Raw genomic sequence first — 27,511 nt, forward strand, 5'->3', positions numbered from 1 at the left:
CTCAATCTGTTGAAGTGTCCAGTACAAAAGCTCTCCTCTCAGCAATGAAGTCTTCAATCCCACGTTGGATCAAACTTGGTAGTAAAGCTTTCAATTCTTAATAGAATCAACAAACATCTGCAACAAAGTCTATATGTCCTTGGTATAGGATCCACAACAGCGTCAGTCTGCTCTATCCTCTTTGCTGATTCTTTACCTATGCTGGTAGCAGGGCACAGTTTCTTTTGGATACTGTGGTTTTAGGTGTACAGTAGACCTAGATTGGGTTGTCTGATAAGTCTCTAAGTTTTACGGCAGTCCTTCAGCAGGGCCTCAGTCTCATTTTTCGTGGTCGTTGACTCGCTTGCAACTTGCTTCCCCGTCTTGGTTCTGTTTTTAGGCATAGTCCTGGAGTTGCAGCTTTGCTTAGTAAGTGACAGCACCTTGTTTAGCATTTGATGTGGAGCGCAAAATGCTCAATTTTGCTTGGATATTTATAGTCTTTCTCACTCTGCTAAATAGCCACTTTCATGAGATCATTTGTGTATCTTGTCTTTTTTTAAAATCACAGTCCTTTGCTGTTTTAATGTCCTTTTCCACTGGGACATTGCTAGTTTGTCTTCCCTGTTTTGCACTTGTGAATTATTGGTACATAATTCAACTGTCCACTCAGCTTAATCCAGTTCAGGCGCCGGTCCTAAATCATTAGGTCACATAGTTCATTCTGTCTGCAAACCACAGGCCCCCTTCTCAAGACACAACAGTTTACACTGTTTCTCAAGACGCACAATTTCATTATTGAATCCAGTTACATTTCTAATACATGTTCATGTATTATCATACGCAGGGAATATGTCCCACAGCCCCATACACCAGTCTATAGTGTTATTAGTACAAGTCACTTCAGGGTCCTGCGCTACCATCCAGGGTCCCATGGTCGGATTTCAAATGCGCCTAGCTCTGCTCGCCAAATATAAGAGGTTTGATTTCTTCTCAAATAATCAATCAGTCTTCTTCAGATAAAGTCAATCCATAAGAGTTTATTCAGGAATTAAAATACAAACAGGAGCAAATTAAATGCAGTACATCAGTGATCTCACATACAAGTCCCAGTTGATGGTGTTATGAGCTGGCATCAGTGCAGATGTTATTTTCTTCTGAGCCCAGCTTTCAGGGCATCAGAGGTGTTAGTTTTCTGAGCTGCCATCAGTGTAGATGTTCGTTTCTGAGCTGAGCTTAGCAATTACTTTGTACAGCACAGATATACAGCTAGCTTATGTAATTTTCTTGACCAAATTTTCTTGACCAAATTGCTCTTATTTCTCTAGTATGATGCATGGTGTGAGACAAAGCACATTAATAGTTAACATCTGTGTTTCTTCTTCACTTCACCAATGTCAGAAGAAATCCAGATAACAAGAAGTTACATTTCAGAGTTTTGCTAAATTCTCACAGGCAGCAAAGCAGTGTACCCACGCGTCACACGGTCAAATGACAATGCTGGTGATTGGAAACTGCTGATGTAAACCAGCTATGTACAGCTTGATTTTAAGAGTTTCAATGATTTTAAAGGGGCAACATAAGCAATGGGTTGCATAATGGAAAGGAACAAAGTCTGATGCCACAATAAGAGCTTGTGCTATTTCCCTGGAATCTTAATTTGTTATTAGGTAACATTACAAATCTACACTATCCAATTAATTATTATAATAACATCAGTATTTTGGACCTCGCTTTGAGTAACTGAAGCTCTTGCTCCAAACAACCTTCCACATCGCAAGGTATTTAATAAAAATCTGCTCAAAGGTCATCTGCTGAGCCACTGATTGAATCAACCCTGAACTACTGTAGTCTGTTAAGTTTGAATAACCTCCAGCCATTTCTGCTTTAGTAGAAAAATATTTGCAAAACTGTAAAGGTCAGTGGAACACATTATCAAAGTTTAACAGAGGTTAGTGACATAGTCTAATTGTCAGGTGCAACTGTTAAGGAATATGACAAGCAAACAAATTGATAACTTGAGTGATGCAGTGTCAGTTTGCTCAGGAGATGGTGAACATGCAATACTGTTGGTCTGCTACCTATGTACTGTGTTTATAATTACTTGAACCACATATCTACAGAAATGTTTTAGATACCATGAAAAAGTGATTAGAGTATTCATTGTTTGATTAGTACAAGTGCTAATGTTGGTATAGATCCACTTGGGCACTTGTAGCTATTACTACATTCATCTGAAAGGGATTGTTATGTATATTTACAAATGTACCCCATTTACTAACCTTCACAGAAGCATACAAGAGCAACAGATTGAATCCTGTTGTATAGAGTCCAGTTTGTCATTGTTTTTTTTCAGTCTTAATTATTCTGGATTGGTTGGATATATGCCTTTTAATATACTGTACAGTACAGTGCCTCACCTGAATCCACAAAACAGCATCTGGCTGGCTGTATTATAGATCTTTAAGATTCCTGTTGTGTATTCTGTAAATTACTGACAAAACTAGGTCTGTAGGCCTAATCCTGCTTTGTTACCGGGGACATTTTTGTGTCAGAAGAAGTTTATACTGTTTTACCCTCTTGCTAACCAGTGAACAAAAATGATTCTCATACCCTGGATGTCCAGTCATAGTGGGGATGAATAGCACTGACATGCTTGTTAATTGACTACAGTTAAAGGTACATGTATACAACTAGGAAGCAGAGTAGCATAGTTTTTCTTCTGAATTCCAGTGCCTTCAATTAAAGGTGTTAATCTTGGAACCATTCCTTTATGGTATTGTTTTAGTCAATAGTTTGGCAACACGATCTGAACAAGCTCAGTAAAATGGTGCATGTAGCAAGGCAGCTACTAGAGCCCCTGGAACCAAATCATAATGAGTAAGGGTTTGGTGGGTGTGATTTGAATGTAAATGAGCAGTTTGAATTGAAGGAGCTTATATAAAGAATTACAAACATGCAGTGTTTGTAATTGGTATTTAAGGAACGTGCATGGCAGGTGCGAGACTGGCTTCACTGTGCCCTCATTTGAACAAGGAGATGCACACAGCTGTCTCTGCCCCACACTGATTCATTTTTAAGGGTGTTGGGAGGGGGAATTACTAGAGTGGTTGACAATTTATTTTTTCAATGGAGAGCCTAAGAACTGATTGCACTGTCACTAATGGATAGGGATATCATTACAGTTCCAACAAGGCTCAAATATTGTACTGTTAAAGTATTGCAAGTCATGGTACACATAGACTTTAGAAACATATTACAGGCAATTTTTGTATTCTGTATGTTCTTCACACTCATTATATCACAAAGTAGGTGATGAAGGTCATCGTGACAAAGGTAAACTGCACATACGAATAAGGATTGGGGGAAACCTTTGACCTTTTGAACTCCCAAGTCAGGATCACGGAATACAAAGACATTCCTCTGTTTTCTAAGTTCTCGCGACAGGAGTAGAGCCACTGATTCAATATGGATAAAGAATTACAAACTTGGTTCCTGACCGTTTCCAAGACAATTCGGTGCACAAACCAACAAAGATGCCTGCTGTTATTTTACAGATGACACGAAGATGTTGTGAGATAACATGACTGTACAGTAATCTAATAACTTGAACACGTAGGCCTGTGATATTAAAAAAAACAAAAACAAACGAAACCAAAAAAAAAACTGGTGACCTGGTTTGCGTACTGTGCTAAAACATATTGTACAATTATGTAGTTTTTAGGTTCAGAATCTGTTGGTTCTACATTCTGTCAATTTTTACAAATATGCGAAAGAATAATTACAGTGCCTAAAGCTTCTCGTCTTTTGAAGTCCACATGTGTACTCTTCTAGCTTCAGCCATATACCGTATGCAGTACAACACCGATTCAACTTTAACCTGCTGAAATCATGAATTCCAATGTGTGCCTCCTTTTGTAATATTGTATATAAAAAGCTTTTCCTTGGAGCTGGGTGGAAGAAACCTTTCCTGGCTAAACAGCTTTGTAGATGGAAGGATGTTTGTGAAGTCTACCTGCTAATTGAGTAAACGTGTTACCATAGTTATAGGAGAAAGAGCATTGGGTGTTGGACAGCCCAGGACTGCTATATACAATAGCAGCGTATGAACAGCAGACCCTGCATTTTCGCTTCATTTGTTATGGGCTGTCAACCAATCAAGGGAGGCTAACTGCTGGATTACCTTCAGGAGGGCTAGGGGGTGGGAGAGTGACAATACCCCGCTCCTTTTTTGTTTTGAGGAGGAGGGTGAATGTAGTGAGTTAGATAAGTCCATTGACCACTAATGCATGTGGCGTGCTTTTGGAATTGCCGTCTTTTTTATTATTATTGTTGTTGATTATTATTATTATTATTATTATTATTATTATTATTATTGCTGTGGAAGAAACAAGTGTGCTGCAGCCCTGATGCCAAAACTCAAAGTCTGCTTGTTTGTAGAGCTCCCATTGTGCCTGCCTATCTTTTGAAGTGCCTGAGGAATGCATAGACTGCACTGAAGTGCACTGGAGCACAGCGAAGAAAGGTTTCAATCTACTTTTTTTATGGTTTGTGACCCCATACTGTAGAGTTCCATTTTTTAGTGAGGTACTGCTTTGTACTCTATAAAAGGATTGTTCTATTTTTTTGTTCTAGTTATGATAAGTTGTTCTCTGGAGTCTGGTAAGTATTCCTTTTTATCTATTGTGAGGGTTCCTCTGAGCCTCCAACTGTGTTTCTTCCCGCTACTGTGTTTGACTTCTTCGTTGGCTTGTCTTTGTACATTGTCTTGTGTGTTTGTCAGATGAAACTTGTCATCTCTAACTGTTCTTCTTTCTTAAAAATTTGAACACCATTTCTCTAATCTCTTCTCTCAAAAAAGCTGCTTTTGATTGAAAGTAGTTCACATCTTCGCTGCTGTAGAAGTGGCATCTCTGGATTCAAATCTGAGGCCTGTGTGTTTTACTGTGCAGTTTGCACAATAATTTTAAGGATGATTTTAAATCTTGGACAATAAAGGGACATATTTTAATTTTGTAAAATAAATCCTGAAGTAAATATAAAAAAGTAGTGCTGCATAATCATGTAGTTGTACACAAGTAACCTTATTAATATTTAGTTTTATTGTACAAATTCTGTTCATCAAGTTTCTTTTTTTTTTTTTAAAAAGCGCACATATGACAAAGTAGTAAGCAGTTGGCTGCTTCTTTTCCCAACTGCACGAGTGATTGATTCAGTGGTTTTGGATATCTGAGGCAACACAGCTGCAGTACTGACGATACTGGTAATATAAATATCAGTTGTGATCCCTATGTGAGGCTTGCGGGCTGCATTTAGGGAATTTGCATGAGTTGGGAAGCAGATTCACCAAACTGGTAACCGCGTATCTCTACAGAAAATATCTAGAGTATAGTATTGCCAGCTTACCCATCAATCCTCAATAAATTAGTCATCATTAGGATCCCTGTAAGCCATTCTGTTACAGTCATGTTAGCAAGACCTTGGAGTACAGGTCTCAAGGAATAGCACAGACTTGCTTCATTCAAATCCAGTTCATACTAATATTCCATCCTTTTTCAGAATACTCTGAATGACGTGCAAACTCCCTATGAATATTAATACTTTTGTTGGCTTGTAAGTTACCATATTCTGGCAGCTAAAGTCCAATACAGAAGAGGGACATTTTAGCATATACAAAACACACTGACTGCATTAGCATAAACATTTGTCTAGTTTCCCAGTTCAACTTAGTTCATCTTAATGTCGTGTTTGTGTTGGGTAACACTGGCCTTCAGGCCCATTGTCCTGCAGTATCCCGTGTGTTTGAAGTGCAGAAAATTACACAGACTGTAGTTTGTGATTGTAGTTTGAAAGTTGGATGGAGAGCATGACAAAGTTCCTGCCAGACAAAATTTCTAACATCAGTGTTTATTGTACTTGATGTTCTGTTGTAAATACAAAATCTGTACATTATCCCAATAAGACAGTTAACATCCACTGTGAAGCGACTCAGAATCTTCCCTTATCGATTACTTATAAACACTGCATCTGGAACTTCAGACATTAGGTTTTGCAATTGAATTATCTGTTGGTAGCCACGCATTTATTATTTATATGAACAATGATGATTCTACATTTAAATTGTCAAATAAAATTGCCTTCCTTTGTTTTTAAGCCGTCATCTTGAAAAGATCCAATATCCTCTGCCCTAGCCAAGGGGAGTTTACAGATCCAATATCCTCTGCCCTAGCCAAGGGGAGTTTACAGATTTGAATGTGGAAATACAGTGTTAACTTTTGTTTGTTACAACAGCAACTATATATAAATGAGCATAATGTAGAACTGGATGAGCAGAAACAAGAATCAAGTTGGTAAAGTGTTAGACAGGACGCCAAAAATCAGCAGTACGGCTCTCTATTAGTTATTTATAATTTTTTGGGATATTATTACCTGTTTTTATTGTATCTTTTAAATGTAGAATATTACTGTATATCTACAATATGTGTCATCTGTCTGTCTGTCATCTGTTACCACTGACAATGTTACTGCAAAAATAATCATGGCTAATTCTAGTTATCTTGAAACCAACAATTGAGTTCAGCTAATTTATCAGTTTATTCAGATAGTGTAGGCCTTTATGGAGATTGGAAAGTATAGGAGCAGCTGGTTAAAGTCAACAATGGAAATGTGCTTATGGTTGGTGTTGATCAATAGAAATGTTACTTAAGTTAACAATCAAACCAAGTATCTGAGATCTTGATAAATTGTTCTATTTCTTAGCGTTTCCACTGATAAAGACATACTGTACTCTATGTGCACTAAATCTTTTGACATCCAGAACTTTAAGTCTTTTAATCTGAAACAACAGCTTGGACAGCCTATGAAACTGCTGATCTTGTTTCATAAGTGATCCACAGGCCATTAATCCCCCCAACCAACCCCAACTTTTGATAGGTTAACTTGTTCTGGATTGAACTTATAGAAAGTTTAAGGGAGCCTCTCCTCTATCTGATCTCCCAAGTTTACTATTTTATAATAAGTTTAGCAAATTGATATACTATATCCAGTCCATCTGATTTTTAGCAGTTGAACTTTTGTTGGAATTTGTGTTGAGCTTCCATACAGTAGCTCTTTTTACAGTTAAAACCCTACTTTCTAGACTTCATTGAAATCAGTTGTTCCTCCCTCCTCCCTGTTACCCAGGAAGATGAAAATGATGGATATTGTAGCACAGAAAATGCCTTCAGAAACTGACGTTCATGTGGCCAGGAGCTTTCTTACCAAGATTTTGAGGAGTTCCATGAGGTACAGTACAAAAATAACCACTTCTAGGCAACGTTATCCACTCCTTTCCTGCCCTCTCTCAGATCATGTGCAGTAACCCTAAAAAATTATTTTCAGTGTGCCTTATTGCTGTATCACATTACCCCTCATTCCAGTGATGGTCTTCAGTGTGCCTTATTGCTGTATCACATTACCCCTCATTCCAGTGATGGTCTTCAGTGTGCCTTATTGATGTATCACATTACCCCTCATTCCAGTGATGGTCTTCAGTGTGCCTTATTGCTGTATCACATTACCCCTCATTCCAGTGATGGTCTTCAGTGTGCCCTATTGCTGTATCACATTACCCCTCATTGTTCTTTTGTGCTTTGTGGTAGAATGATGTGTCCTCGTCTTGTGTTGTAGTGCTTCGCATTGAATATATTGAATCATTTTTTTCAGATTGAAAACTACTGTAAAAACCTTTTGTATAAGTCTATTTTCAAGGTATTTTTAGGGGGAGTGACTTATACACCGTTGTGACCTATAGGCTTTTTCCTGAAATTGTTGTATCAAAAAGGGGGAGGGGGGAGGGGTTACAGTAATAAGTTTACAGTCATGCAGCTGATGGTATGGCAAAGCACTGCTCTGACCTGTCCAAGCATTACTCTAAACTCCTAACCCACCTGGTTTTAAGGTTGTCTCTCCCACACAGTCACTCTTCTGGTCTATTGAACCTTGGAAAAAGCATTCAGTTTGTATGCAGTCAGATCATATAACTGTTCTGGCTCCAACTGACTATGATGGGACAGAAATGGTTCACAGCTGTAATGCCGCTTTGTTACTGAGGGCTTTATTTTGAAGTGAGCGTTTGCTCCCATATTTTTCTGAAAGAATATTAAACAACTCAATACAACCATTTTAACTTATCAGTAACTACAACACAAGTTAGTTATTACTAGTTTTATATTTATTGTCATTAAAAAAAGCTGTTTGCATGCTTCAAAACTGGACCCTGGATGTTCTGCAGGATTGTCTTAACAGTTCTATAAAATAAACAGAAGTGTTCCTAGACATTTGCCAGAGCATAGGACTTGCCTGTGTATCTTGCAGTGTAATAACTGTGAAAAAAGATGAGAACAGGGAAAGCTAAAAGTTAAACTTTTGCTCATGGCCCATGTTTCCTCCTCGGATATGTAAATGAGCATTACTATGCGGTTAACAGGGTTTTATTACAATTTGAAACTGGTTAACAGTGTCTCTTACTGCTATTTAAAACATTTATTTTTACATTGCAGATGTTTGTACCTTTCAATAATGATTTGTTTATTTATTTATTTTTTAAAGCTAAACCTTTTATTTGAATGTTCTACTGCGTCTAATGGCGTTTCTTGATTACTGGACACATACTGTACAGTAGCTCTTCACTCTTTTGGTAGTTTTACGGTCAAGCATTCCTACTGTGATTAAAGGGCACTTAAAAAAAAAAAAAAAAAAACAGTTAAAGTGCCATTAGTGTTGCATGAATTTATTATGTCGAGTGTTTATGTTAATGTTTTCTTTCATCTTTTTGAAACATGCACAACAGAAAGAATCGCTTTAAAGGGTAGGTTTGTATTTATGAAATGTATTTCAAATAATAATAATAATAATAATAATAATACTGAAATGTAACTTACAGTACCGGTAGTCCTGTTGCTACAAATGTGCATACTATCCCGGAAAGCACTGTAATGTGCTGTTTAAATTGTATTTTACCCAGCCCAAACTTCTGAAAAGGCCTTTACAAACAGGTTTCATTTTCTCTGCGTTGAATAAAATATGTGTTTTAATAAACTTCAGTGCAAAATCTGCTGCACACAATTATTACCACCAGTGAATTTTTTTTAATGTATCGTGCTGAGTTCTGTATATTTGGTGGGCTTTCACTTGCAGTCAGATGCACTATTTATTATGTTTGAAGTATTCTATACTGTTTTACTTTGTTAGCTTCAATTCTTGCTGTTTTTATGAGGTTTGTATACAACTTTTTTTTTTTTTTTTTTTTTTTTTTTTTTTTTTTACAACTGACCGGAACAGAATAGGAACTTTACATATAACAGATCCACAATTGTGTGCAGGTCATCTCATCTCATCACGCAAGATCAGAGAGACATACACTCTCCCTCCCCCCCGCCCTTTTTTTTTTTTTAAACTACAAAGTTGAAAACAAAAATTTATTCTCTTGCTTGCAATTAATAACTGAGTGGCTTAGTGACTTCCCAGGAGAAGCATGTTCTTTACAGTACCTGAAAATGTATGGATAATAGAAAGTAGCATGTTCAAGTGGTGAGATTGAAAGGGTTTCAGTAGGGCTAATATGGGTATTTACAACCTCTTGGTTTGTCGTTTCCAAAGGTGGAAACAAATTGGTATGCAAGTTATTTTCTGAATGCATGTTCTGCTTTTGCTAATGATGCTCATCGCTCTCTATTGTTTTTCAGGAGAAATGAACCTGTGATCCGGCCTCACTCCTGGCACTCCACCAAGTTCACAGAGAGCCAGTCTGAAGCTGCCCCTGCTGTCTGGCCCACCAGATACGACACAAGGTGAATCTGCATGGCTAAAAATAAGCGAATTGTTAGATATTCTGGTAGCACATACAATACAACCCATGTTAAGTGCACTGGTGACATTCTCTTGTCTATTCCACATTCCAAAGATTGGCACAAATAAGGTAGAAAATGGATGTTGGGTATGTACAGTCAGGGTTCTCCTCAGGAATTCTATATAGCTGGGTGGCAGAGCATTATAGCGGGGAGTGATTTTAACAGACAAATTAAATTGTCTTACCTTAAATATATAATAAGACAAAGAATTTGAATAATAAGAAATTGAATAATGAATAATAATCCACCCTAATTCATACCCAGGCTACACTGTTCCATTTACGCCCTGATCCTTTGCAGACTTTTTTTGTGTTTCTGGTAGAGCTTGCACAACATAGCACCCAATTTCTTGCTGTAAAAAATCCATTTCCATACCCCCCCACATAAATCATTCCCACTATCACAATGTTTCTTTTTTATGCACTGGACCCTCTTGAGGTTCTTCCCATTCACTTCTGCAAGATGCTCTTTGTTGACTATGTCAGTTGCTCTTTTTCATTTTCGACATTTTTTCTATTTTTTTCATCATCCATTTCAGTTTGGTAATTTCTGTCTTCTTTGTCTGTTGTATCTATATTATCTATATTTTTGCTTTGAAAATAATTGGTTATTTTTTGTGCTTAAAACAGAAAACCCACCCCTTCAACTCTCTGATTGGTTAAATGTAGTCGAGACGTAACACAGCTGTCATGTGGTTCCAAGATTGTGTTGTACAGCCTGAGCTCTGTTGTTGCACTTTGCTCAGATGTAACGCTAGTGTTCAAATTAAGTTAATTCTTTTCCTTTTCTTAAAGGTTCCTCTTTATGAAAACTCTTGTCTATTTAATGTGTCTTTTCAGTTTCGCATGATATATAGCTGCCATGTAACTGTGAATACATAGGACAGTGAACATGGTATAATTTGTGCACAGAACGCATAGAGGCCTGAACAGCAGTATGGTGCAGATTATGAAAATACAATACTTTCTTTCCTAAATAATTAGCAATAATTCCTCCTCAAAAATATCCTTTGACAGGTTTCTGCATTTATGTAGCACAAAGAAACCTCTTGAATGTGTATCTCTCAAGGATATTATTAGGCTTCCCTTTGTACTGCTTAATTGAACTGCCACCATACAGACTCTTGGATTATTATATCAAAAGCGACCTTTTAAGCAGAAAATATATTTAGATCCACACAAAAACTTGGTGCCAGGGAACTGTATTCTTCAGAAATGTTGCCAGGGATGTGCAACCACTGTATCAAGTAAAACATTTTAAGAGAAGTTTTTGTATCCTTGTGGGCATACAGTAATTTGCTAAGCTTTTAAAGTCTCTAACTAATGCATATATGTAAAATGAACTTGTAAAATGCCTTTTTCTCTTTATTTCTAGTTCGGCTTCACATGACCTGTCTAACTCATGGGATCAGACGAACCTGCAGCGATTTTCCGATCAGTTCAGCTCCCTGGGCAGCATGGACAGCCTAGACCATTCCTCCAACAGCTGCCAGCATGGACGACTCTCTCCTGCCAAGTCCAACAACAGCATCGACAACCTGGTAGGAGGCAGCGGTGGAGGCAGCAGCAGCAAGCGGGATTCGGCTTATAGCTCTTTCTCTACCAGCTCCAGTACCCCAGACTACACTTTGTCAAAGAGCAACGCAGCCTCCACTGAGAACATGCTGTATAAAGTGGGCCAATGTGACTCTGGGAGATATGGAAACGGGAGGCACAGCCAGAGCCTGAATGAGAACAGCAGATTGGATGACAGGCAGGGATATCTGCAGCTGCCGGCTAGGAATGGGGGCAGAGAAAGCCCAAGGACAGAAGAGCAGCCTGGATCACGGCACTCCAGCTCAGGGAAGTCCAGCTTTGGCCCGGTGTGGCACGTCCCTGAAAAGAAGAGTGCCCCCTCCCCGCCACCTCCCCTCCCTCCGGTCCGCAGCGATAGCTTTGCAGCTACCAAAGTTCACGAAAAAGGTCTCCTTCCGCCTTACTCTGAGAGATCTGACCCCCAGAACTTTAAAAAACCTCAACCCAGGGTTGCAGGCGGGCCACCTGTCGAACCTGCAGACTATCAACAGAAGCTCATCCGTGTCAATGAAAGAGGACCTGGTGCAAGGAGGAGCTGTAACCCTCCTCCCAAGAACGATTCTTCCTCGTACCTATCGATGGACAGCTATAATAATAACCAGTTAAGTGCTAATCGGTTACAGTCTTTGTCGAGCACAGATGTACGGATTGGCCAACCTCCCCATGTGTATGTGGCCCATCACCAGCGGCAGTACAGTGACGAAAGCACTTTATATACGCACACTCGGTCTACTGCAGTACCAAAGCAACAGAGTGTTGGCAACTATTATAACAGCATGCAAGAGTTACCGACTGACAACTTTAATCAGTACTATAATCAGGCCCAAGTCAGGACCTCTAGTGCTTCCTTGGCCAATCCCCCTACAGAGCAAAATATGGAGAGTGCAGGGCATAACAGATATTACTGCGTTACAGCAAGGCAGCCAGCCCAGTCGGTCTCTCAGGCATCACTGGTGAAAGTTGAAAACTGGAAAGGTTGCACAGGGACAGAGTCGGCCCAGGGACTAAGTGAAAGGAACTCGCCTGCTCCCACAAAGGTCCAGAAACCAAAATACCCACTACCTCACCCTGAAGTACAGGAGAACAGTGGCTATTATTGGCTGGAGGACAGCCATGACAGGTCTCCTGCAACCGTGGAAGAGATGCCATCGGTAAAACCCATTGGCGATGAAAGGGGAAGCCAGAAGAGTAACAATGGATATCATTTAGAATCTCATTACATTGGCTTTACCCATAACACACAGGATAACCTCAAGAACTGTGGTGTTGTTCAGCAGAGAAGTCAGCAAAAAGAGCCCCAGTGGCCAGAAGATGAAGGCAAGATTTGTCCACAGAAAACCCCAATGTTGCACTCCCTAGCTCAAGAGAGCAAACATTTAGCCTCCAAACAGGTGGCGCCTCCAAACAGCTACAGGCAGGATGCTTTAGACCCTCTTGCCACAAAACAGCAGCGACGGAGCGACCGTTATGCCACCACATTACGGAATGAAATTCAAATGAGAAGAGCCAAGCTACAGAAAAGCAAAAGTGCAGCCACCCTGACGGATCCCGACGAGGTTGAAGAGGAAGCTGAAAGCTGGAAGGAGGAGTCAGCTGAGCACTCCACATCATCTTCAGATGGCTCCTTCTCCAACACTTACAAGGATCACCTGAAGGAAGCTCAGGCCAGAGTTCTTGGGGCTACATCTTTCAGGAGACGGGATCTGGAGCCTGTATTGCTTGAGCATCCAGCAAGCCCATCTGATACCTTGCCCTGTTACCCCACAATGACATCATCTCATCCACATAAAGATGTTAACCCCCAGCCTGGCTTTCCTGAGGCCCCACAAAGCAAACCTATCCCTGCAGCTGCTGGTGGTGCTTCCCACAAGTCTCGCATCGGTGGCAGGAAACGCTTCACAGCTGAACAGAAAGTCAGATCCTACTCTGAGCCAGACAAGATGCATGAGGTGGGAGTGAGCAAGACCCACCATCATTCCAATAATGCTGATAAGTTCATTACTTTTGCAGATCGACGCAAATTCTTTGAATCAACCAGCAAGCCTGCATTCCTAAAACCGGCAAACAGGCCAAACCAACAGGGCTCCGTCGACGAACAAAGTGAGGTCAGATCTTCCAGAAGACTACACCCTAATGAGACTGAGGAGTCTTGGTATGAGCGGAGAGTCCGTGCCACCTCCTTTGGCTACGAAAGCTCTCTGGGAGCTCTTCACGAGGATAAAGATAACTATAGGGATATAAGCAAGAAGTACTCAGACAGGTATATGATGCTGGAACAGCAGCGCTTAGGTACTTTTGCAGAGTATGAGGCTACCTGGAATGAGCAAAAGAAGCCATCAGAAGCAAAGACCTCTGGAATGTACCACTCTGCTGACAACATCCTGGATTCAGGGTTCGAAGAGCATAGTAAACCTCAGTACGTGCATGAAAGATCCAGGTCATCTCCGTCTGCAGATTTCTATGGAAAGGTAAACTAATTTTTAAATGTTCCTATCCGTTTAAGATGTTTTATTGATTTACTTTTGGTAGTCCTTTTTAACTGAATCTCTGTGCTATTCGCTTTCATTGGGATTCCAAATAATGTTATCCTAGGATAACAGGACACTGTACAGTTTCAATTACAAATGACACAAAGGCTCCCACTTGGATCTTTCTGTCACAGAGTACTGAGTGCTTCAGTTAAATTCGGAAACTGAACATAATATCTTGCGAGGCAGAGCCATAAAACTTATGACATTGGTTTTGTAAGTATTGTTGAAAGCAGCAACGACAAAACAGTAAACTCCAAATGCAAATGGCTGTATAATGAATATAAATATGTGTAATATCAGTAGAAGTAACACTGCTGTCTTTTTTGAGTCTGAATTTGAATGTTTTAAACATGCTACAACGAGTCTCTGTAAAAATTGGCTGTAGTCCTATATGTCTTTTACATCATATTGTTGTAATTATTACCCTAGGTACAAATAAAAATAAATTCACTGTTGTCTGAGCAGAGCTATAGAGGAATTAGACCTTCACTGCCATATATCACTATCCTGAAATAATGTTTTGTACTATTGTACCAGTGTACTATGCAAAATGAAACTGTAATTAAAATACTGCCAGGTTAGTTTGTGTACTGAATTTTTATAATCCAATTGTATTAATTTATGCAGTATTGAAAACCTCAATTTCCTACCACGACCAGGTGCACAGTGCCCTAAAAGAAAAGCCAGTGAAAATACACAGTGTGCCTCTTTCACAGTCCACTTAGGTTATTGGAAACAGGGTTTAACTGACCCTTTTATTAAAATATGGGAATGTATTTGGAGACATCCGATCACGTGCAGGTATACATGTCTGTAGCTTGCAAGATGGAAACTGTAAATTTCCCAATATTCCAGCCAGATTGACAGGCAACGTGACTAATTAAAGTAACAACACATTCAGGTTTAGTTATTAATCCAAGTTCGTAAATGTTGACACACCCAGTGAACAAGGAGTAGGTGTAGTTGCAAAATACAACTTTTCATACGATAAGCTGTATTAAATAAGAATTGTATTACATTGAATATTTTATTTTTCTTTATGCCAAGGCATACCAAGTCCTCAAGAAAGAGGTTTCATAACAAAAGGTCTTCTTTCAGTTTGAAGCTCTAAGTCTGTTAAAGATTATTTTGTCGTAAATCTTTTTTTTTTTTTTTTCCCCCCCCCCCCCCCCCCCAAGAGTGTTGTTGTGCAAGCAAAGAAGAAAGCTGAAAATTCTCAAAAAGACCAAAAACTTCCTGGGGCTAAAAACACAGATTGCGACATTTCTGTAGCAAGGTAAGGAAACGGAACATAAAAGTATTTTATTTGCAGGATATGCCATTTCAGAACAATTTTTAAATCGTTATCTACATTTTTTGTCGAAGCCCTTTTAGAATTTTATGATGCATGTTTCCAACACTATGAGAGTTATGTTTTTATGCATAAGATAATGCATTAAGAAGAATCTGTTGGCTACAGTTCATAAAGAGAAAAATACATTGTCCTCTATAGACTTATCTCTTGCAAGTTTGCATTTAGTTAGTTGTATTTCTATTAATGGGAGTCGAATGTAGCGGCTTGTGTTTCTTTATTTCTAATACAGAGTTGCAGTTTTTAAATAGTATAGTTTAGCATTCTTATTGCAGATTTTGTGAGTTTGCTTGACTGTTTTATCCCAGCGATGCTGGTTCATTTGGTTTAGAAAAGCTGGTACTCCAGAACCCAGTGTGTCCGAAAAATGATTTTGTATTACAACTTAGTTTGCCATGTAGCTTGTGTGTCTTACACTGATGAATTACTGAGTAGGTGGATCATGGTTTTTATGACTGCATTCATTAGTAGATCTCCTAACAATGCGTGCCAGTGTGAGAATAATACACCTACGCTTGTACTTTGTTCTTACTTGTGCATAACAATTGTGTCTTTTATAACTGGGTAATCCATGCCAATCACATGGCTGAGAACCAGCTGTAAAAAGCTGTCTCATATAAAAAGTATTTGGTGGTGTTAGGCCATAGCATGTAGATACGACTCGTAGACAGAAGGCCCTGTATCAGTAATGCTCAGGTGAGTCTTCCATTATAATAGTATGAACGTTGATTTTATATACACACACACACACACACACACACAGGCAGTCCTCGCACTTACGACACAATTGGTTCCTGAAAGTCACATTGTAAGTCAAAGCATGTTTTCCCATAGGAACAATGTTATAAATTGGGGTTACGTTCCTGACTCTTCTGCCAGATAATATAGTTTTACAAAAATGACCCATTGTATTGTACTCTTGCAAATATTTATTTAACTCTTTACACTCAGCCCGGTGGTTACACGCATATTACTCGGACACCTACCTCGCTTGTTTAAAAGTACAGACTCATGGATTTCCAATGACGATTTCAGTGTGTGTACGTGGTACTCCTAGCAAGAAATACGATCGCCTGAAGTTAAGCCCCTCATCATGTGACAGAGTTCACAGCTTTGGTTTTGTTTTGAGTCTCAGACATTGTTAAGGGCAAATAAATTCTAAAAAAAAAAAAAAAAAAACCAAAAAACAGTTACATGCATTAAAAAAAGAAAACTCTAGACTAAGTCAGGCGACCACGGCAGGTACTGCGGTTCGGACACCGAGCTGCGCACATGAAGCATGGCTCTGGTCCTGCTGTGTCGTAAATGCCGCATCGATGTCGTAAAGTGAAGCAGGGTAATAATGCAAAAGAGTTGTAAGTGCCATGCGTCGTAAATCGAAACGTCTTAAGTTGAGGATTGCGTGTGTGTGTGTGTGTGTGTGTGTGTATATAATATATATATATTATATATATAAATATATATATTAAAAAATAAAAATTTTAGGTACTAAAATAAAAAAAAGGTTAATTTTATATATCTTATGATTAAGTGCAAATATATAATGTATGTATCAAAAGTGTAACTCTGATGCAAAAACATAGCATCACTTATTCAGTGTTTTAACTTTTATTTGTACTGTCCCTTGTTGCTCTACACACAAAACTCATTATGACGCTGGCATGGATACCATTAGAACTTGTCATTGATAAAATACAGTCAGCAGCTGACTTTACAGTATGCTGCTCATGTTTATTCTCATTAAACTTTCTTTTAATCAGCTAAATCATTTATATGCTGTCTTCTTAGTTCCCATCTTCTGATTTAAGATCTTATGGGTAACGATACATTACTTTTGAAGTTATTGTCTTAATGTTTAATACACAGCTGTATTCTATGATTCTTTTAGTCAAGTTCCATTTTCGGTGATAATAGCTGCCACATTGTTTTAACCACTGGCCATATCAATAGCCTTACATTTCCCACCGGGGATGTGTTGTTTTTGTTCACTTTTTTTTTAAAAAAGATCATTTTTACTTGCTAGAATTTCAAATGTTTAATTCCAGATGTTGTCTATTTTAAATTTGTTGATGTAATTACTGAATATCGGATTAAGTTCTAATAAACTGGCACTGAAGAATGCCTTGTTATAAGCAGAAAAAGTCTTTTTTGTCCTTGTCTGTAGTTAAATTATGCATGTGGCTAACTGGTTTCCAAGGTCCTGAAACAAATATGTGCTCTGAAGTTCTTGCACTCCCATTAACCCTGGAATTCAACAGATGGGAAAGGCAGGCTGGGCTTGATGTTGTGTGGGTTTTACAGCTGCTGTTCATTAAAGCTGCCACAATGTACTCCCTTAGAAATGCTGTTTTAAATCATTTTGGCTTCTGTCATATTCTGTACTATTATATACCTACTTAATACGTGTGTGGTGTGACAACAAATTCTACTTTTATACCGTAACAATATTATAATATATATATTTAATATATATAATGCTTATTACATATATATGTCTGGTGCTGACATAAAGCAAATAAATAGGGCTTTTGGTTTGAAGATTATATAATAATATATATATATATATATATATATATATATATATATATATATATATATATAAAAATTAAATTTTTTAATGAAATACATAATGTATATCGGAACTGGTTTCCAAAACGTAGTTGCATCACACTGTACTTGTTTAAACTTCGTGTATAACGTTCAAATTGACACAAGATTGAGTTATTATTATTATTATTATTATTATTATTATTATTATTATTATTATTTTTTTTATTATTATTATTATTTCAATGTTTCCAGTTTGAAAAAAATGTTACACAAGTTTACAGATCTGGAGGGGCTAAATGAATGTGCACTATATAGTATTAAATGTGTATCATGCACATAAAACATTAATGTGTGTTTATTTTATTTTTTTCTAAATAGTTACACGAAAAAGATCTGGGTATTTTACCTGTGCCGTACACACACACACACACACACACACACACACACACACACACACAGTATGTTAAAGTATTCAGTGATCTGTGCTCAGTCTTTTATAGCCTTTTCTAACACATATATTTACAGATACAAGAGAATGTATCATACTCCCTTGGGAGGATACAAAATAAATAAATAAATACAAACTCACAGCTGTTGAAGGCACTGACAATAATACCATGAAGAGCTGTTAGAAACATCAGTTATCTGATCCATTTTGCAGGCTTCCGCACTAGGCGTGCACAAAGACATTAGGGCGGAGCACCGCGATTCTGTGTCTCAATGAAAAGAGAAGGCAGCACAGTGCTGCAGCTTGTGGGAGGTGGGATGATAGCAATACATACATATTTAATGAGGTTTTGAACACTAGCAAGTTGTAGTTAACATGCTTTTCTTGGGAGTGATGCTGGCTCTTGGTAAGATTCAGATTATGCAGACAGGAGGACGTACTGAGGTCTTTTACTTCACTCCTGTTTATTGAAGTTCAGCCAGGTATGTTGTTCCAGCCTTTTATTACAGATTTTTGTAACTAGAATGGGGAGGTTCAGAGATCTCATTTGAACTAGAAGCAAATCTAGTTCCATGCAGTGATGGGATAGCCCAAAGGATATCTGTTATGTCATACTTGCAATATGCAGTAATTTAAACTCTGTTAGACTGTATGTACCTGACAGTGCCACTAGAATCACCAAGAATCCTGATTTCACTAGTTGTATGATTTTTTTTTATACATTTTCTAGGTTATGTTCTGTACTGTAGCTCTGAAGAATCAGTGAACATAAAAGTTGTCCTGTTGCCAGGTTTTTTGTATTTTTTTATAATCTGTTCATGTCTATAGGTTATCTGTTGCCTTTCCTAAAATATATATATATATATATATATATATATATATATATATATATATATATATATATATATATATATATACACACACACACACACACACACATAACACATTTCAAATCGCCTGCTTTAGACTACTAAAGTTGGTATTTTTCAAATTTTCAGATAAGATAATCTGTGTGATTTATGTTTCTCAATATTTAACATTAAACACATTAACAAAAAGGTTTGCTCTGGGGCAGTATAGTTTCAGACTTGTATATGTAGCATGTTGTGCTAAACAGAATCAGTTATAATCTCATGTTCAGCTCTTCAGAATAAATGCTATTCTATATGGGACTGGTGCAGCTCCTGTAAGTGTACTGGAATATACTGCATTGAATGTTAACAGGTATAAATTCAGCTGCATTAAGGAATACACTGGCAGCTCAGAGGTAACATGTCTGATATCTGTCACCCCGTCACCTCACCCCCCATACTGGTCTTTTAATCCTGCCCTGGAAAGACATGATGTGCACATTTAGAGATTATTGTAACACGTTTAGTTTACTTTATTTTTTTTTCAGGGGTAATATTGACTCCTACACTGAATAAAAAAAAAGAGGCCAGCTGGGAAAAAAAAAAAAAAAACATAACGTAATCAAACAAAATATTTGACTAGTTATGACTCAAGATAAACGGTTCCCCATCTTTTGTAGTGTTCTTACATGGCATGTGTAGTGTTTAATTAAGAGTAGGCTTCATGCAGAGCCTGTAAATTGAACGGTAGGGCAGCTACACAAGGTGTTTATTTTAAAAGCGGATATGATAGTCAAGTTAGTTTCCCAGGTGGATTTGCTGTTTGCTACTGGTGCTGCTGTAATACATTTCCAGCAAAGGATAGTTGGCCAAGGCTGTAGGAGTAAACAAAAACCTGTATTTGATTAAGATATCCCACTGTGTGACATGAAAGAACTGCAAAGTCTGTAATCCTTCCGTCACATAAATTGGCACATTGGGCTTTCTTTACTGAACTCAAGGACCAGTGCATATTTATGTGTAGTTTGTTATGTAGTTTAAATTTCCAATTAGCCTGTGTCTGTATGAATAGAAAAACCCTGCATATTTTAAATGAAATGTTTCTATTAACCAGTTGAACAGACGCTCTCTGTACACACACATGTACTGTTTATGTGGGGAATGTCAGCTGGACGTGTCTTGCAATGTAAATTAATCTGAACCCCTTTATGACCTTAATATTTGTGCATCCTATTTCAATGTGATTGGTGTGTTCTCTTGTGCCACTCTTTCATTTGCAAATGATATACCAGAGAAAACTGTCACCTTCGCCGACAGAATGGCAATGAACTCAACATTTCTCCCCTCAGTTAACACTGCTCTGGTAAACTGAAAGTTCAGGACCAAACCTCTTAGAAACTGAAGCAAATTTCCTCCCACTGGAAAATTCCAAACACAGTAAAACCGCTTTGGGGGGAAAAATTCATCAGCTGTACAATTCACATTACAAAAAAAAAAACTTTGCATGATTTATAGGTTCCATCTAAACTGCTTTTGGCTGGAGCGGGTGTGGTAAGGTTCTGTATTGTTGATACCCTCTGTTGATAATGTAATTTGACAGAAGGGGTGGATTGATCATAATTAAAAAATGTACGTATTTTTTCATACTTTTTGGCTCCATAAAGAAAAAAAAGGCAAAAAATATAATATAACTTTGAGAAGCTTTTAACATTGGTTGTTTAAACCATAAATGTTTTACACTTTTAGTGAGCACAGTGACATCAGTTTAAACGTGTAATAAGCAGCCCCTTCCGAATAATGTGTAGATCCGTTGTACAGTAAAATGTCTGGAAAACTACTGTTTCCAGTTTACCCTTGACTGGTATGCGTTAAGAGGTTGTGATCACTATGGTAGACAGGAGCTACTTTAAGCATTTCAGTTGTGATTTAGTAGTTGGAGAGGTCCTGTATACTCTAAACCGGTGATGAGCCTGAGTGGAGTGGCCTTTTCTCAATCCCAGCATGTATCCTTCCATGTAACATTACAAGGATTTGCTGTGCCTACTGAATTACACAGAAGGAGCTGTTACTGTGAGGTCCACATATCAATAAAGAAGGCTGACATCTGCAGATCTTTACCTCTTGAAGTCCCCCTGTTTGGTAGGGGCCAGTTTTAAATGTGATACATTACTGTAAAGAATTCAAACTGGGATGGATTTATTGATCTACCTTTAACACTTTGCAGGTCTTTGTCATTGGGTACAGTTGGTGCTTGAAGTTTTCTTTCTCTCTTCTATTTGAACAGTAAGATTTTCTTAGCATGCTGTATGAGAACTAATCCTGTCCTTTCTAAGACAATTGTTCACCTTGACTAATGGTCCCTTAACTCTATATGATGTGTGTATTTACTACAGTAGATATTTAAAAAAATGTGTAACCTATATTTATAATTATTAAAGGTCTGATGATTAGTAAAAAGCAAATGGACAAAAACACTTTTACTTCCAAACCAGTAGACAAGGCTTGACTCAGTGACACTATCCAGCCTCTTGAAATAGTTTGTGGCATGTACAATATGTTAAACAGAATATACCATAGAGAGTCAAGGGAATTTCCCTGATGCTTTACCACTGGTTTTATTTTACATGGTCAATATTTCAGAATAGCACCTATTGATGAAATGTGGAAATATGTCCTATGTATTGATGCTCAACAATGCCCCAGCCTCTGGCACACACTATTGTTAAAGTGTGTTGACTCTTCATTAAGTTCTGTTATCTATTTCTGCTAAGTCACCCTCTCCAATTTGAAAAAGATTGTTTCTGCCATGGTATATGCAGTACAACTAGAGAAGGACAACCTGTATATCTTCACTGATGGCATGGTGGTGGAACAAAGCTTGTTTTTCTCAACAAAAGCTAATTTCAGAGACTGCAGAAGGATGATGTTAACTGTAAACTGGGTTGCTCAAATTATTGAGTGCATGATCTTAGACTAAGACCTTCCCACTACTCGCTCCTTTCCATTTTAATCATGCTTGATCCCCAACAGTATTGTGCTTTACCTCTCAGGATTGTATTGAATGACACACTGACATCCTACACTGTTAGCAAATACTTTAGTAATACTCGATTATTAGCGAGACGTAGCTGAAGAAAGCAATGAAGGATGAAATTATTGAAATTCCTTTTAAGTTTCTGTAATATGTTTTATTTTCATTATATGATTATGCCAAACACTTAATTTTAGTACCACTTTATTTTACTTTTCCATCATTGGTCCTGTGTCCTTATATTTTTCAAAAGAGAACTAACCAGCGGTTTGAGTTTGAACTCCAAAACATGAAGTCTTTAAGACCCAGGAAGCATCAGGAACTTTTCAGCTATACTGTGCTCATTAAATACCGGCATACTGCAAATGGAACTATAAATTCCAGGCAAAGAATCAAATTGAAAAACACAAAAAGGAGACCAGTGATAATATAGCTAGTGCTAATGTGAAGTAAGAACATTCATTTTAAATTCTTGGTTACCACTCCTTTTTTAAGAATAATGTTTCAATATATTGCTGGCACTGATAATATTTTCTAATACCAACATAATAAAATTATTGTGTCTGTGCTCTGTTGCAATACAATCTACACCCACTTACACATGACACAATATGATTTTGAAAATCTGCCTAAGGCTGTCATTTATTAAAAATATGCCAGTCCAATACAGGGGGGGGGGGGGGGAGATAACCTTATACAATAAACAAGTACACACCAATTCTTAAATTTTTACTTTTTTTTTTTTTACACACACAGTGCTCTGCTGAGAAGCTATACAGATGAGCAGAGTCCTCTTGGAACACCTCATAGGGTGCTGAATAGTGTAATCAACACGTCAATAATATTTTTATCCATGTACAGTAAACATTCATTCTCATTGACTATAAATGCTCATGCAAACAGTCAAGAAAACATGTTTTGCCTAGTTTTACAGAAATGTGTATTTTTGATAAATCATCCATATTGAAACCTAAACATAATGCCTCCTTTATAGTTTTTTACTTTGCTGTTATGTTTTTGCTTATTATGCCTTCCACAATAAAGCTGTTTCACCAAAGCAGTAAAAAAAGATTGTTTTGAGTATTAAACTGTAATGAAAAGGCTTCAGCAGTAGAAACAGTGTGGTTTGTCTTAATTGAAAAGGATACACTTTATTTGGTATGATATCCTTGGTTCAGTCTTTAGCAGCACCTGGCCTGCAAAGTGCCTGATAAGCACCTACAATAAATATGTAAGACCAAAAATCCTGTAGGGGAACCCCAATTGGGAACACTAAGAATATGCTGCAGTTCACTTACACAATTGTACAATGGGATCCTGTGGTAAAAGCATTGCAACGTGTAGGAAAGCTTAATAAAAGCAAAGGGAGCACATGGTAAAGCACATACTGTCCACCTATGGTAAAGCATGGTAAAAGCAATGGGTAAATCTAAACAGTAGTACTGCATAAGCATGGGAATGGAATAGTAAACTTTTCAATTACCTTGTGGTGTACAGGACTTGTGTAAGAGATTTGCTGACTTTCCTTGGTTCCCTTTCTGTTTTCTTTCAAGCCTCTCTCCTGGTTGTACTGTTTCTCTCCAGCCTGCTTACAGCACAGAGCAGACCTGCTGGCTTTCTGTGCCTGACAGGTATTTTTTCACCGCTTTCATCTTTTCTTTTCCTTCTCACTCACAGTCCTTCTTACTGGAATTAGTATTTAATCTGCAGCCGTACATGGCCAAGAAAACTGAATTACACAGTCAGTACAGTAGAATTCTGTGTGTGCTGCGGAACAGTTCTGACAATGACTATATTATAGCTTCAGAAGGAATTTTATCTTACAGCTGATCAGTTTGTTTCACATGTTGACTGTCCAGCTAATTGTGATGTTTTCTTATGCCAGATTACAGGCTCATCAGTGTTATTTTACAGACTTTAAAATAACATGTGCAAGCTCAGTGTCCTTTTCAATTGCAAAACCAATCATTTCATATGGGAATTAGAAAAATGAAATGATCGATACCGTAATAAAACTAGTAACTCAACCAATGACGTGATTGTTTATTTCAGATATAATAAGTCATTTTGAAAAATGTTCTTTTAAACAGCAGTGTACTCTTGTGAAGACATTTAGGCATGTGTAAGGTTTAGGTGTAACAGCATAACATGTATAACTTATTCAGATACTGTGAATTTGTAGTAGTGGGCTGGATTTCCCACAGTATTAAAGTTAATGTTTTTTTTGAGTAAAGGACAGTGTGACCCTAATTACAGAATGCGTGGTTCTAGCATCATTTTATCATCTTACTATATGTAAGCCATGCCTTATCATTAAAGCACGTGGAGAATAAGGCCCAATATTGCATAACGAATAACTAACCTATTTTCTGTTCTGTTTTAGACTTTCTGACGGAGGACACAAGGAATGTAAATTGGATGAAAAGCTACTTGTGAATGACGAAAGCACAGAGGACAAGCACAGATCAGCCAGCAGGCAGACTCCGCCAGAACAGCTGCTGCGCCCGCCTGCGGAAAGCCGAGAGAGAGCTGTTACGCTGCCCAGTGACTACGGCTACATAATTCAAGAAGGGGAAACTGAAATCAAGAACAGAGATTTTAACAACGCTGTTCCCACTTACTTAGAGAGCCACACCCTAAATGATAATCGCATCAGATCTCAAAGCATAGGACTGGATAATCAGTCTACCACTATAACTGCAGCACCATTCAGTAAGAAGAAGGGGCCTGTGCCTCAGAGGCCTCCTCCGCCTAAGCTGGATAAATACAAACGTCAAGACATCCAGTCCTCCTTGATAGACTCTTCAGAATCGCTTCTGAGTTCACAAAGGGCTGTTGGGCTTTGTTCCCCCAGCATAGAGGGGCCGCTGAGTGCCATCCCTGCCCCAGCCTTGAACACTGCTTCCACTGCAGCAGAACCTGCCCGGGCTGCCAGTCAGTCTGGGGAGACCCAGCACAGAAAGGTGCTGGAGAATGAGCACAGAACTGTAGAAAAACCTGACGTTGTGCACCAAACCACCACCTCCTCCAAGTATCCCTGTCTTCTTAAGCCTTCTATGGATGTTCCTAGATCACCTTCTCCACAGTTCGCCCCACAGAGACTTACTGATAAACCACCTGTCTCCATAAAAAATGAAGCTCCATCAAGGTATTATATTTGTATGATACATTCTCGATGTTCAACATCTGATGCATAGCTACAGGACACACAATTGCAGTATATGACAGCTGCCAGCATGATAAAACATGATTTCCTGGGTCAACACGACACACAACTAGCTAAGAAATAATAATATAATAGACTGCTCTGCTTTAATAGTGATGCCTGGTATACCAAAGATTATCTTATTTATAACCTTCTTTTTAAAATGTTTGAACAGACTTTAAAGTTATAAATGTAAAAAGTTGTCAGGATGTTAACAATGAAAAGAAAAATTACAGGTACATTATTTAAACAGTTGTAGCAACACCTGGGGATGTGTAATGCAATGTGTTTTGGAACCCCGCTACTTACTCTTCTTAAAGTTGTATAAAACTTTTATTCTGTAAGTCTATACTTTTTATTCCAAGTTAGCCTTTGCCTTATGTTTTAGGTCAAATGACTCTTATGACACAGTGCAGTAATAATTTATTAGTGACACTTTGCAGTGGGCAATTTCAGTCCAGCTAGGTACAAGTATCTACTTTAGGACCTGAATGGATGTACAATTGATTTAGAACACTGTTAAACAAACACCCGGACTGTAAGGCAGCTTTGTCCACACTTCGAAGAGCAGGGGTGTCTTAAAGGAATTGAGGACTATAGGAAATGAGTACAGCATGCATATGAGAAATATGGTATAAAAACCTTCAGCCTTATTTTGATGGTTTGAATTGACATGTTTCTTAAATTTCATGTTTTGTAACAGAATCGAAAAAGTAATGGAGAACAATACAACTGTCAAAATGGTGCCTATCAAGATTCTTCATTCCGAAAGCCATTCTGAAAAGGAGAGCCGACAGTATCTCCTCCACAACCTCGAACCGATCAGTGTGCCCGACGAGCAGGAGAAAGACCAGATAAAGACTCTGGGCACTAAACAGCAGTCCTACTCCCTTTTCTGCGCTTACACAAGACAGAAAGAGGAGCAGATGAAGGAGGAACAAAACAGGACATGCGACGTGGCACAAAATGAGCTGCTTTGGGCAGAGATAAAGGATAGTATTTCACTTTCTCCAGCTAACAGTGCAGTGAAGGCTAATGACAGGGCAGTAGATGACTTGAAGACAGAGGAGCTGGCCAGAGAGATTGTGGGAAAGGACAGATCACTGGCCGACATCTTAGATCCCAATATTAAAATGAAGACCACCATGGACCTCATGGAAGGCATTTTCCCCAAAGATGAGCAGCTGTTGGAGGATGCCCAGCAACGCAGGAGGATTCTCCCAAAACAGAATTCTCCAAAACCTGCAGAAGAAAAGTACGTTTTTTATGGTTTTTGCAACTGTAATAATTCACCAAAAAAAAGTGAGCTAGACGAACCTTACATGACCAAGAAAACTGAATTACACAATTTTTGCATGCTTTTCAAATGTTACAAGTGATGCAATTGAAATTGAGCCATGAATTATAAAATGTGTTCCAACTATTAAAGCTAAGATGTTGCACAGTCATGTTCAGTCCTGCACAGATACTTATTTATTACATTCTTTCATAGTTTATCATTCTGTAGTCTTAGAAGAACACAGACAATGTGGACAGTCTAGTCTGTTTATATTTATCACAGGTTGTTTTAGCAGTACGGGCACTCATTTTTTGTTCCATTTAAAAATGCTCACTTATGTAAGCTAAAGGACATGTTTGCAGCAGTAGGAGGTTATACTTTTGTAATAGTGCAGAAAACAAAGAAGGGGATTTTTTTTTGGCTCTTAAGTTTGAGGTCATGAACAACACGGATAATGTGCATAGGGTTTGCGTATAAAACTGATTGTATTTGCTTTTCATAGGAAAAACGAAGAGAACGCAGCCTCCCTGGCAACCAGCTCCTCCTATTACAACACATCAGCCCCGAAGGCAGAGCTGCTAATTAAGATGAAGGATATGCAGGAGCAGATTGTAGAGGAAGAGGAGGACTTGGAAGACGAGCTGGACCACGACCTCTCAGAGAAGAAGGTAAGAAATAACGTTTTTTCGTTTGTGTTCACCCTTGCATTCAAAACTTTTGAAACATCAGGGCATCTGTTGTATGTGCACATCATCATGCACACAATACAAAAGGGGAGCCAGCAGCACAGTCTTCATGTATTCACATCAACTCCATATGAGC

At 38.2% G+C, this 27,511-nt stretch overlaps 1 protein-coding gene across 5 annotated transcripts in view; it reads left to right on the top strand.

The window, feature by feature from the left end:
* Positions 1-27,511, top strand: part of LOC121327536 (protein Shroom2-like) — a 77,047-nt gene that overhangs the window by 44,488 nt on the left and 5,048 nt on the right. For 2 of the 5 annotated variants that reach the window (XM_041271612.1, XM_041271610.1), the window contains 9 exons: positions 7,162-7,263; positions 8,810-8,827; positions 9,705-9,809; positions 11,244-13,911; positions 15,153-15,250; positions 23,759-23,836; positions 24,589-25,353; positions 26,114-26,665; positions 27,192-27,357. In XM_041271612.1, coding sequence (XP_041127546.1) covers positions 7,162-7,263; positions 8,810-8,827; positions 9,705-9,809; positions 11,244-13,911; positions 15,153-15,250; positions 23,759-23,836; positions 24,589-25,353; positions 26,114-26,665; positions 27,192-27,357 — 4,552 coding nt within the window. The remainder of the gene's footprint in view (positions 1-7,161; positions 7,264-8,809; positions 8,828-9,704; positions 9,810-11,243; positions 13,912-15,152; positions 15,251-23,758; positions 23,837-24,588; positions 25,354-26,113; positions 26,666-27,191; positions 27,358-27,511) is intronic. The other 3 variants (XM_041271611.1, XM_041271608.1, XM_041271609.1) reach the window with 3 other exon arrangements.

This window comes from Polyodon spathula, chromosome 15, assembly GCF_017654505.1.
Source record: "Polyodon spathula isolate WHYD16114869_AA chromosome 15, ASM1765450v1, whole genome shotgun sequence".
NCBI classification, from domain to species: Eukaryota; Metazoa; Chordata; class Actinopteri; order Acipenseriformes; family Polyodontidae; genus Polyodon; species Polyodon spathula.